Source organism: Cannabis sativa, chromosome 2 (genome assembly GCF_029168945.1).
Source record: "Cannabis sativa cultivar Pink pepper isolate KNU-18-1 chromosome 2, ASM2916894v1, whole genome shotgun sequence".
Classification (NCBI taxonomy): Eukaryota; Viridiplantae; Streptophyta; class Magnoliopsida; order Rosales; family Cannabaceae; genus Cannabis; species Cannabis sativa.
Genome location: NC_083602.1, coordinates 58995169 through 59008165, shown reverse-complemented (window position 1 = coordinate 59008165; position 12997 = coordinate 58995169). Strand labels below are relative to the sequence as shown.

Here is a 12997-nt window from a genome sequence, read left to right as displayed (position 1 = left end):
GCGGCTCAGAGAGTTTTTGAGTGAGAAAATTCTGTCCGAATTAAGTGTATTCAAAAACTGAAGCCTTTGTCTTCTATTTATAGAAGACTACCTAGGGCTATGGTTGAATTAATTGACATTTAAAAATGAAAAATCAATGAGAAAAGGGAAGCTTAAATGGTCGGCCTTAGGCATTGTGGAAACAAAGCTTGCCACTTTTCCAACTTTCCTTTTCCTACATTGATAGTTTCCTGTTTTGTCAAAAACTGCCAATTCCTTTGTTCAACCACATAAATGTCAAATCTAATTATTTAATAATTAAAATTAATTATCAAATAATATATTGTCATTTATTTTATTAATAAAACTAATTAAAGTTTCCTAATTAATAAATATGCCCTTCAAAATCTCTATTTACTGTTTTGCCCTTAATAAGTGATAAATTCTCAAATAGACACAGTCTAACTTGAGAATTATAATTGATTAATTAAAATCAATTAAATGAGTCTTACAAGTAATATTATCTCAACTTGTGGAGGGACCATGGGTCTATATATCCGAGCTTCCAACAAGCAGATCTAGAATTTACTACTTAAATTCACTGACTTATTAATTCTTCGTTGAATCCACGCATAGAACTTAGAATTGCACTCTCAGTTTATAGAATGCTCTATATGTTCCACCATATAGACACATCATTAGTTATCCATTGTTATAATCCTAATGTGATCAATGATCCTCTACATGGATGATTTACACTGTAAAGGGACTAAATTACCGTAACACCCTACAATGTATTTTATCCTTAAAACACTTAACCCTGTATAAATGATATTTCAACTAAGTGAAATGAGTACTCCATCATTTATCTCGTTTGGTTAAGCTCGAAGGAAATCACCCTTTGCTTACTGTTCGCCAGATAGAAGCTATAGATTCCATATTTATGTTAGCGCTCCCACTCAATCGCACTACCGTGTTCCCAAAATGTACATATTGTAGTGGCCAAAAATTGCTCTAAGCCCAATGAAAAGGCCCAACGATCGAAGTACTTACAAAGCCCACTTATATAAGTTAGAAACAAAGAACCCATAAGCCCAGTGGCTCACATGGGCCACGCCCAATCCATGCCTTTTGGGTCATACGCATATTCGAATGTCCAACCCGCAATAAAGCCTGTTTTAAAGTGTAATGTTAGGGTTGACGCGTGGAGGAAGAAGAACGTTAAGTCTCCTAACTAACCCACGAAAATAGCGATCTTCCCTAGCATAGCGGAGCGAGAGTATCAACCCTCTGAGTGATACGCTAATGGGAGGGCGCTCATTCAGGAACGGACCGAAAAGATGACGCTCATCCCTAAAGAAGTGGGGGAAGACCGTTTCTCTAGGGACAGACCACGTTTCAAGAGATAGTCGTTTTCCTAAGATAATAAATAGGCCCACACTGGGACTGAGAGAAGGAAAGGAGGATAGACGAATATTCACTCTCTCTCTCTATAGTTTTACTACCAAACTTACTATTTCTCTACGATCTGACATACTCTTTCTCATTCCGGTGAGCGAGGTTTGACCGTGGATCACCACATAACCATAAACACAGGAAGTATTTATTTACGTTTCTTGTTTTCTTTTCTACTTCGCACTATAAATTTACTGACTTGACCGTCGGAGTGCCTTCGGCCGGCACCACCCCGGTGTCCCAAGGTTTTACGGTCATCCTTTGTCTTTGTTCCGCAGGTTGTCGGTGCCCACAAACGCTCATTCCGATCATTGTAGATTTTAGCGTCTACAATTTGGCGCCCACCGTGGGGCCCTGACAAACTGACTGTGAGCAAGGCGATCTATCATCACCACACTTCAAATGGCAGAAGAAGGAGAGTTTGTTGCCCAGGAACAACCCAATGTCAATGAACAGCTTGCCACGATAATGGCCCAGATGCGCGAGATGGCTGAGCGAACTGGAGTTCTGGAGCGAGAAAATGCAACCTTTAAGGAGGAGAACGCAGCATTTAGGAGTGAAAATGCCACAATAAAATCACAAATGGAGTCACTGAAGGCTACCATGAGGACTCCCAGTGTTGCTCAAAGTCGGTTCCGAGTTCCAATTGCACCAATGGCATCACTAGACTCAACTCCTATAAGAATAGAGACCCAAGTCTCTGATCAACAAACACTCGGAGGAACGTCGACTCCAACGTTAGGAAGTCATTCTGTCGTAGGAGGTTCTCAACCTCAACAATCTGAACATGCTGATATGCAAACAGATGGGACAAACTCTGGAGGTCTAACGACCAACAATGTTGCCTCCGACCTGCCTACGGTCAGTCTTCCTACAACTGGTCTGCCTACGGTCAGCCTTCCTGCAACTGGCCTGCCTACGGTCAGCCTTCCTGCAACTGGCCTGCCTACGGTCAGCCTTCCAACAACTGGTCTGCCTACGGTCAGCCTTCCTACAACTGGCCTGCCTATAGTCAGCCCCCCATCGACTAGCAATTTGGGGGTTGGCACTACAACATCTGATCCTCCAAAAACGTCTCCCCTTGAAGGATTCCCACCATCACAGGTAACTGCCACACAGGCTATGCTAAACTCTAACCTGAATCCATCTTCTGTTGATGCAGGTCATACCACCATTCATACTCTAACTCAGGAGGATTTGATTGAACGAGCAATCGCTCGGAGGTTCGAAGGGATGGAAGCAATGATCCAACGTATCCCAGGGGTTCCAACACCAATAAAGAAAAGTTTGCCTAGCAGTTTTGCTGACTCACCTTTTGTTGACGCCATTGCATTGGTCGAGATGCCAAAGAAGTTTGTGTTCCCATTAATGAGGATGTACGACGGAACAAGCGATCCAAACGATCATATAGCCAGTTATAAACAAAGGATGTTCACTGCCGCCATCCCTCGCGAGTTGCGCGAGGCATGCATGTGTAAGGGGTTTGGGTCTAGCTTGGCTGGCCCAGCCCTCCAATGGTACACGAATTTACCCAATAATTCGATCTCTTCTTTTGCTCAGTTAACGGATGTTTTTGTAGAACAATTTGCGAGCAGCAGGAAATTGGAGAAACTCTCAGATGACCTATACCGCATCAAACAGAGGAGAGGCGAATCCTTACGAGACTATGTGGCAAGATTCAATGCTGAAAAAGTTTCCATCACAGCATGCAACGTGGACACAGCCATTACCGCCTTCCGTAAAGGCCTGCAGGTAGAATCTGACCTTTACAAAGAACTCACAAAATATCCATGCAGGACAATGGAGGACGTGCTTGCCAAAGCTTGGGCGCAGATCAAGTGGGAGGAAGACGAATCCAATAGACAATCGACAACATCCTACTCTTACTCTCGCGACAGTAGAGTACCGAAGAGGGTAGAGCGACGACAGTCCTACCATTATTCAGAACCTTATCCAACCAACAGATCACGGTCATACAGAGATAGCGAGAACTCCACCCAATCACACAGACCAAGAGATTACATTGCAAAGACAACACTACCTCGGCGGATGAGGGAATCAGACAAGGGACCGATTCCTGAATACAACCTGAACATTAGCTCTGTCGAAATAGTTGCAGTAATGAAAGGAATGGGAAACCAAGTTAAGTGGCCTGAAAAGATTAAAAAACCAGCAGCAATGCGCGACACGACAAAGTGGTGTGAATTTCATAATGACCACGGACATACCACTCCAGAATGCATAGCATTAAGATATGAAGTGGCTGGACTCTTGCGCAAAGGTCAATTGCGAGATTTTTTATCAGACAAGGGGAAGATGACCGTGACGGAAGCAGACAAGAGGCCAACAACACCACCAGAACCACCTCAGCACACCCGGACATGTAATGTCATCTCCGGAGGGTCAGAGGTCAGCGGCGTAACATACTCAGCTGCTAAGAGGCATGCACGTGAAATAATCGGGACAGAGGGTAGACCAAAGAAACAACCAGCAGCCTATAACGGACAGATCATCAGCTTCGTGGACGACGAAGCTTCAGATTTGCTCAATCCTCACCATGATGCTTTAGTCATTTCTTTATTCATTTCGAATTGTTTTACTAAACGTATACTGATCGATAACGGTAGCTCTGCTAACATCTTATTTTTGAATGCTCTTAGGGAGATGGGGATCGACGAGGCCACCATCATCCGCAAATCCACAGTATTGGTTGGGTTCAGTGGAGAGCAAAAACACTCAGTCGGCGAGGTCACACTCCACGTTTATGCAGAAGGAGTCAACCTACAGACGAAGTTCATTGTAGTTGACTCTCCATCAGCTTATAATGCAATCTTGGGCCGACCGTGGATCCATTCCATGAAAGCTGTGCCATCCACATACCACCAAGTGATCAGGTTCCCAACCAAGTGGGGAGTGAAAGAAATATGGGGAGCCCAAAAAACTGCTCGAGATTGTTATCAAAACTCGCTAAAAGAGAAATCGGCAACATTATAGCAACTACAGCAGTCTAGTCCAACCTTTGCACCGGATGAACCTAGTATGGAAGACCTAGATGACGTGTGCATTAGCAAGGAGTTCCCAGACCATAAAGTCCAGATTGGAACAAAGCTTACACCTGAGTTTCGAGCCAGGCTGATCGAATTCTTAATCAAACGCCATCACTGCTTTGCATGGTCCCATGAGGACATGACAGGTATTGATTCTAACATTATTGTTCACAAGTTGCAGGTTGACCCTGATTACCCACCGGTCCGACAAAAAAGACGTAAATTTGCACCCGATCGCAACAAGGTGATAAATGAAGAGATACAAAAACTAATCGACGTGGGATCAGTCAGAGAGGTTGATTATCCTGACTGGTTAGCAAACGTAGTAGTTGTGAAGAAGAAGAATGGAAAATGGAGGGTATGTATCGACTTTACTGATCTCAACAAGGCATGTCCGAAGGATTCGTTTCCACTTCCTCACATTGACATGATGGTAGACGCAACAGCTGGACATGAATTGTTGAGTTTCATGGATGCCTTCTCTGGTTATAACCAAATCTTAATGCATCCCAATGATCAAGAAAAAACATCATTCATAACTGAGCGAGGGACTTTTTGCTACAAAGTCATGCCGTTCGGACTAAAGAATGCAGGGGCCACGTACCAAAGGCTAGTCAATCGAATGTTTGCCGACATGCTTGGAAAGACGATGGAAGTTTACATTGACGACATGCTTGTCAAATCTTTAGCAGCAGAGAATCACCTCGATCACCTCAAGCAAGCATTTCAGGTATTAGAAAAATACAATATGAAACTTAATCCTACTAAATGCTCTTTTGGTGTCTCTTCAGGAAAATTCTTAGGTTACCTCGTCACAAAAAGAGGGATCGAAGCAAATCCAGACCAGATAAGATCAATCCAAAATATACAATCTCCAAAGTCAATCAAAGATATTCAACGTCTCAACGGAAGGATAGCAGCGCTCAGCCGTTTCATTTCAAAGTCATCCGACCGCTGCCACTTATTCTTTTCAACTCTTAGAAAGACCAAAGACTTTGTGTGGACAAAGGAATGCGAAGAAGCGCTAAGACAACTCAAGAGCTATCTTAGCTCCCCTCCACTCCTAGCAAAGCCTAAGGATGGAGAAACACTGTACATGTATCTGGCAGTTTCAGAAGCAGCGGTCAGCGCCGCACTAGTTCGAGAAGATGAAGGAAAGCAACAACCGATTTACTACGTTTCGAAGACATTGCTAGATGCTGAAACAAGATACACTCAGCTGGAAAAATTGGCCTTAGCGCTTGTCACAGCAGGACGCAAGCTCAGGCCCTATTTCCAGTGTCATCCTATAGTGGTGCTAACCCAATACCCACTCCGTAGCATTCTACACAAACCGGAACTTTCTGGACGCATGACCAAATGGGCTGTTGAGCTCAGTGAATACGACATAACATATCAACCGAGGACAGCCATCATCTCACAGGTATTGGCAGATTTTATTGCTGACTTTTCTTGTGTTGGACAGGTACAAGCTGAAAAGGAATTATTATGCTTAAACGAGCAAACCAACTCGACATGGATGCTAGCAGTAGATGGATCAAGCAATAGTAAGGGGAGTGGCCTAGGAATCGTCCTTATCTCCCCTCAAGGAGATGTTATCCAGCGGGCGATCAGATGTGACTTCAAACTTACCAACAATGAGGCTGAATACGAGGCGTTGATCGCTGGGCTAGATCTATCCATTGAGTTGAATGCCAAAACCATTGAAGTCATGTCAGATTCTCAACTTATCGTAAACCAACTCAACGGGTCATACCAGGCCAAAGATTCAAAAATGGCATCCTATCTCCAGATTGTTCAAGACAAGATTTCAAGATTCACAAAATTCACCATTAACCAAGTGCCGAGACTAGAGAACAACCACGCCGACGCTCTTGCTAATCTCGGCTCATCCATTCAAATCAAAGATGGAGTCACCATTCCTGTGGTGATAATGCAATGGCCAGCGACATGGAAACCCAACGAAGATGTAAAAAATATGAATGAACAAGACAACTGGATGACGCCAATAATGCAGTACCTAGAGGATGGAACCCTACCGCATGACAAGAACGAGTCAAGAAAACTAAGAGCTAAAGTGGCCAGATTTACACTCTACAATGGGAAACTCTATAGACGATCATTCTCAGGGCCATTACTCAGATGTCTATTACCAGCTGAATCCAATTACATTCTCCAAGAGCTACATCAAGGTGAATGCGGAAACCACTCAGGCCATCGGAGTTTATGCAACAAAGCCCTAACAATAGGCTACTATTGGCCAACCATGCGAGTGGACTCCTATAATTTTGTTCAACAATGCGACAAGTGCCAAAGGTTTGCTCAAATATCTCATTTACCTCCAGAGAAGCTCCACTCTTCACTTACACCATGGCCATTTATGAGATGGGGGATGGACATTGTAGGCAAGATGCCAACTGCTCCAGGGCAGAGGGTATTCATGCTAGTCTTAACTGACTACTTCACCAAATGGGTAGAAGCTGAAGCCTTCGCACAAGTTAGAGATCGAGAGGTAAAAAACTTTATCTGGAAAAATATAATATGCAGGTTCGGAATTCCAAAGGAGATAGTTACGGACAACGGTTCACAGTTCATAAGCCAAGACTTCCAAAGCTTTTGTGCAGAATGGGGGATACAATTATCATTCTCAACACCACGATACCCTCAAGCAAACGGACAAGCAGAATCAACCAACAAGACAATAGTCAACACACTCAAAAAACGTCTAGAGAAAGCCAAAGGGAGATGGGCAGATGAATTACCAGGGGTACTGTGGTCTTACCGGACAACAGCAAAGACCTCGACTGGAGAGACCCCATTTGCATTGACATATGGAACTGAAGCGGTCATCCCAGCAGAAATCGAAATACCAACCATCAGATATGAACACTCCACGGATGATCTAAATCAACAGACCATGAACACAGAACTTGATTTGTTAGACGAAAAGAGAGAACAAGCACTTATCAGAATAGCAGCATACCAGCAAAAGGTGGCCCAACATTTCAATAAGAAGATTAGGGTCCGACAATTCAAGGAAGGAGAATGGGTACTACGACGAGTGTTCCAAAACACGAAGGAAGGAGCAGGCAAGTTAGGACCCAATTGGGAGGGGCCTTACCAAATTACAAAGATAGTAGGCCAAGGAGCATACAAACTTCGAGCAGCAGATGGAAGAAACATAGGAAATAGCTGGAATGCCATACACCTTAAGAAATACCATTTCTAATCACATGTATGGCGAAACAATGCCCCCCTTGTACACTGTCATTCTACATAGTGGATTTTCGCATGCTCCGCCCGTGGTTTTTTCCCGAAAGGGTTTCCACGTAAATACCTGTGTCAATTGTTTTTAGTGTTTGTTATATTTTGGAGCTCAAAAACGTAAAATAAAAGTAATAACAAGTGAGCCACGCTCAACCAGAATATTTACTTACAAAGTAAGTAATAGGAGCTACGCTCAACCCAATATTCACTTATAAAATAAGTGACATGAGCTACGCTCAACCCAACTATTCACTTAAAAAGTAAGTAATAGGAGCTACGCTCAACCCACTTTTCACTTATAAAATAGGTGACATGAGCTACGCTCATCCCAAATATTCACTTATAAAATAAGTGACATGAGCTACGCTCAACCCAACAATTCACTTATAAAGTAAGTAATATGAGCTACGCTCAACCCACTTTTCACTTATAAAATAGGTGACATGAGCTACGCTCATCCCAAATATTCACTTATAAAATAAGTGACATGAGCTACGCTCAACCCAACTATTCACTTAAAAAGTAAGTAATAGGGCTACGCTCAACCCACTTTTCACTTATAAAATAGGTGACATGGGCTACGCTCATCCCAAATATTCACTTATAAAATAAGTGACATGAGCTACGCTCAACCCAACAATTCACTTATAAAGTAAGTAATATGAGCTACGCTCAACCCAACTTTTCACTTATAAAATAGGTGACATGAGCTACGCTCATCCCAAATATTCACTTATAAATAAGTGACATGAGCTACGCTCAACCCAACTTTTCACTTATAAAATAGGTGACATGAGCTACGCTCATCCCAAATATTCACTTATAAAATAAGTGACATGAGCTACGCTCAACCCAACAATTCACTTATAAAGTAAGTAATATGAGCTACGCTCAACCCAACTTTTCACTTATAAAATAGGTGACATGAGCTACGCTCATCCCAAATATTCACTTATAAATAAGTGACATGAGCTACGCTCAACCCAACTTTTCACTTATAAAATAGGTGACATGAGCTACGCTCATCCCAAATATTCACTTATAAAATAAGTGACATGAGCTACGCTCAACCCACGCTCAACCCAACTATTCACTTATAAAGTAAGTGATAGGAATTACACTCAACCCAAGTATTCACTCACAAATTAAGTGATAAGGGCTGCGACCAACCCGTCTATTCGTCTATAAACTCAAGCCTTCAGAATTGCGTTCAATCGTAACTAAATATAAAATTTACATACAGTGTTACGGTCAGCCAAGTGCGATGTACTCAGTCAAGCTGTTCCAAAGTCTAAGTTTTAGTGACCCTCACTAAGACTTAGACTAGGGGATATAGTACATGGATCAATGCAAAATTTACATCAACCGAATAACATAAAACATCAGCAAAATGAAAAATGAAGAATATTAATACCAAATTAAGATAATAAGTCACACCACCGCAAAAGCAACGTTCATACATCAAAGCATCATAAAATTCAAAAGGGTCATCATTAAGAGGATGTCCGCACATCAAAAGGATCGTTAAGCATACATACTTAATGCCACAATGGCGATGTTCATACTTTAAACAAATTGGACCTAAAGTTTAAATCAATTGTCACTTGTAAACAAAAGGGAGAACTTAAAAGACCCACTATGGAGCAATGGTACCATCTTCAGCAATGGAGAACATCACATCGTCAATGCCACTCCCGCCAGAAACAGAAGTATGAGCGTCGACACCCATACTAGGGGCAGAGGTATGAGCATCAGCGCCTTCATCAAACACAGAGATATGAGCGTCAACATCCATTTCATTCTCTTGCTCAAGAGCCAAATATTCTTCATGAAGTGCAATAGCACCATCGACGTCCCATCCACGATGGAGCCCTTTCTTATACTGTATCATCAACTCCCCCCTTGTCTTGATGGCAGTCTTGAGTGAAATATCATCAACCTCCTGGTACAATGCAACATACTTAGCCTCCTCCTCCTTGAGTTTGGCACGCACACGCTCCAACTCAGTATTCAACGAGAAATAATCCTGTTTTAGCTTGTCATATGATGATTTGGTAGTCTCTCCTTCCAGTTTCAAGTTCTTCACTTCCTTTCTAAGTCTAGAATGCTCCTTGTTCAAAGCTCTGTTCTTTTGATCAAGCGAAATTGTGTCACGCCTTAAGTAGAGGACTGCTTGAATAGCCTACAAAAAACAAGTTGAATTACCACGAGTAACACACAAAAATAACTACATATGCGTACATACAAATTCTTTCCAAACTTACTTGGTAAATCGTAGAAACACCGTAATTCGCTCGCCCAGCAACTCCGATGCCCCTCAAACGCTCTTCATCTCTCGGATGAAGAAGAGCCTCAACATGACCTTCGATAGAAGCAGGGTCAGAGTAGGCCGAAATGTTGGAAGAGATGGACAGGTTGATCATACTCTCCTCAATAGACAACTCGTTGTCACCCCTCAGTGGAGAAGCCGCAACCACACCATCAGCTGGCAACTGAGAGCTACCGGTTCCATGTTCCTTAGCAGGAACTCGAGGTTTCACAACATGACTTGTGGTCTTCTTAGACCTCTTTCCAAGTAAATTAGTCTTACCCCTAGCGACAGCATCATCCGCTCCACAAACCTTGAAAGTCATCCTCTTATAATAACGGTCTGCAAGGAAACGTTCTTCTTCCGTTAAATGACGAATCAAAGAGAAGGGACCACTAACCTTCTCTAAAGCTCGGGTCAACAAAAGGATGGGGACGCGCTTGACAACGTTGAGTGAAAAAATACTACCTTCTTGACGTTGCGCACCTCTCCACAAATTTCCAACACAAGATTTATCCAAAACAAGAAGCTTGTTATGGGCTCTTTGATCGGAAGGAATAGAGAGCAAGTCGTTAACTCGAGCTTCGGACCAATACCCCCCTCGAGGACATCGAGTGAGCCCCTTACCTACAATGACAAAGAGAAGTAATTAGTATTCATAGACAAATCAAGTATCAAATAAAAAAATGACAAAGAAACCAACACTCCTCACTCACTTAAGGTTCTCCATGAAGTAGGAACCTCATAATCACTCGTTCCAAACAGGTCACCTTTGACAAAACAATATTTCTTCCTCCAACCCCTCTTGTTGCTCGGAACCAGCTCCGTTACCCAAGCTTTTTTGTTCGCTCTAAGAGTGAATAGAAATCGACCCTTATCTGTATCGTGTTGTTTAAGATAATAACTTGACTGAAAATCTACAAGGTCAACCCTCTTACCCTTCACTCTAACTATGACTTCTATACCCAACAATAACCTCCAAGCATTTGGCATAAGTTGGCTAGGAGCTACCTCATAATAGTCCAATACTTCTTGTACAAATGGAGGGAAAGGGAATCGAAAGCCAATCCTAAAAGGAAATTCATACATACAAACCCAATCGCCACTATCCCAATCGGGACGCTCAGCGATAGTTGGAAGTCGCATTTGTATAGAAGAATGAATCTCATATTGATGTCGCATGCGTAGGATATCACCCTTAGTCATACTAGACCTCGAGTTGTCCCTCAAAAAGTGAAGGGACCGCCCGACATACTCATTCTTGTCACCCTCATAATCATGTACCATTATCGCATACTCAAGAGCTCGAGGCTCTCCATCAATCTTACATACATTCTCATCAAAAACTTCCCCCTCATCATCACTGTCAACCAAAGTGACTTGAGGTAATGGTTGAGCATTAGGAATATCTTCATCACTATCCAACATTGAATGAGATCCTCCTTCTGTAGAAGAAGGAACCCCAATCATTAATGGTGAAGTCGCACTTTCCCAAGATCCCATCTCACCACTCAACAAGAGTATGGTCACAAACACTAGACAAAATTTAATGATCTATGAAAACTCAAAACATATATATGCTATGATATCCAACGATCATACTACGCGTCATATAAAAACATTACATCCATGCTACGCATCATGCTTTTATTAAAATTTTAGTGGACGTATTATGCATCAAGCTCATACAAAATCCTACGGTCATACCACACCCACTATGCTTATCAAAAAATTCTTGTTACTTTTATACAAAATTTCTATGGTCATACTTTGAAAGTCATGGATAAGTTCAAAACACAAAAACCACATTATTTGTTACAAATTCGAATCAAAATATACAAACACTACACAGCTATTTTATAAATCAAATATTGTTCTAAGAGCATCAAAAATACCAAGAACACGACAGCATTTTAAATGATGAAAGGAATGCTAGAAACACTTACCAACAAGAAGGAGACTTCCTAGCCTTTCACCACCCAAAGCTTTCCACAACGCTACTTGAAAATGAAAAGAAGAAAAGTGACAGGTTAAAATTACTGGACCCTCTTATGTAGAACAATAACACTATAGAGGAATGAAAATCTAAGTTTCAAAGATACTAGTAGAGCAACACATTCTCTAAACCTATTGTTAGCCATATACACAATCTGATGTGGCTCATGAGTATATATATACACACACTCTTGTGATCATCTCACTCACTGTGAAAATAATTTTCTATAGCAGAGAGAAATTATTTCAAGTGAGATACAACAAGTTGAGGCACTACATTACCTAGTTTACACTGTCATTCACACTATGTTACACCACTGCACATATGGAATGGTCACTATTGTTCATACAATACTTGTAAATATAATAATAGTATGGCAGACCCTCACTCATGGATATACATGAAGTAGAAGCAATCTCAATGGACAGCCTTAGTTGAAACAGACCATTAGGCAATTGACAGCAACTAAAATAAGTATGTATGAGTACAAATACTTTATTAAAGTACAAAAACAAACTCTTCCTCACTTGCAAAAATTTGACCATCATCCAACACGTTATTAGAGTCAGAACCTATAATGGTTTATTTGCATATTGGTCACTCCACATATAGGTAGAGGAACCTTTGCAATTTTCATATCTACACTAATGATGTGACTCTTCAACATTGTGCAAGTTCATTATATATTACAACCATAATTAGGGATTGACATCCTTAAATCAATATATGTGCAGACCAACCTAAGGTCAATACAGTGCTTACTCTGACCACAACATGGGGTTCATACCAACATATCTCTAAAAAAGGCGGACAAGCCTAGCTAGAGATTATATGCTATCTTCCAAAGGACAACTTTACAGAGCACATATGTAACACTTTAAAGGTACGACTTATATATGCACTTACACAATAAAAGTAACTCACTTATTACTGATGTGAGATGAT

General features: G+C 41.6%; 1 protein-coding gene across 1 annotated transcript; it reads right to left on the bottom strand.

Moving 5' to 3' along the window:
* Positions 1 to 9139: 9139 nt before the first annotated feature.
* On the bottom strand, positions 9140 to 12073 carry LOC133035040 (uncharacterized). The gene is made up of 5 exons (XM_061110676.1): positions 12003 to 12073; positions 10773 to 11501; positions 10525 to 10683; positions 10013 to 10398; positions 9140 to 9930 (listed from the first exon to the last, which is right to left on the bottom strand). Exons 2-5 carry the CDS (start codon positions 11482 to 11484, stop codon positions 9385 to 9387), a joined length of 1803 nt encoding a protein of 600 aa, XP_060966659.1. The 5' UTR covers positions 11485 to 11501; positions 12003 to 12073; the 3' UTR covers positions 9140 to 9384.
* Between the last annotated feature and the right edge of the window lie 924 nt (positions 12074 to 12997).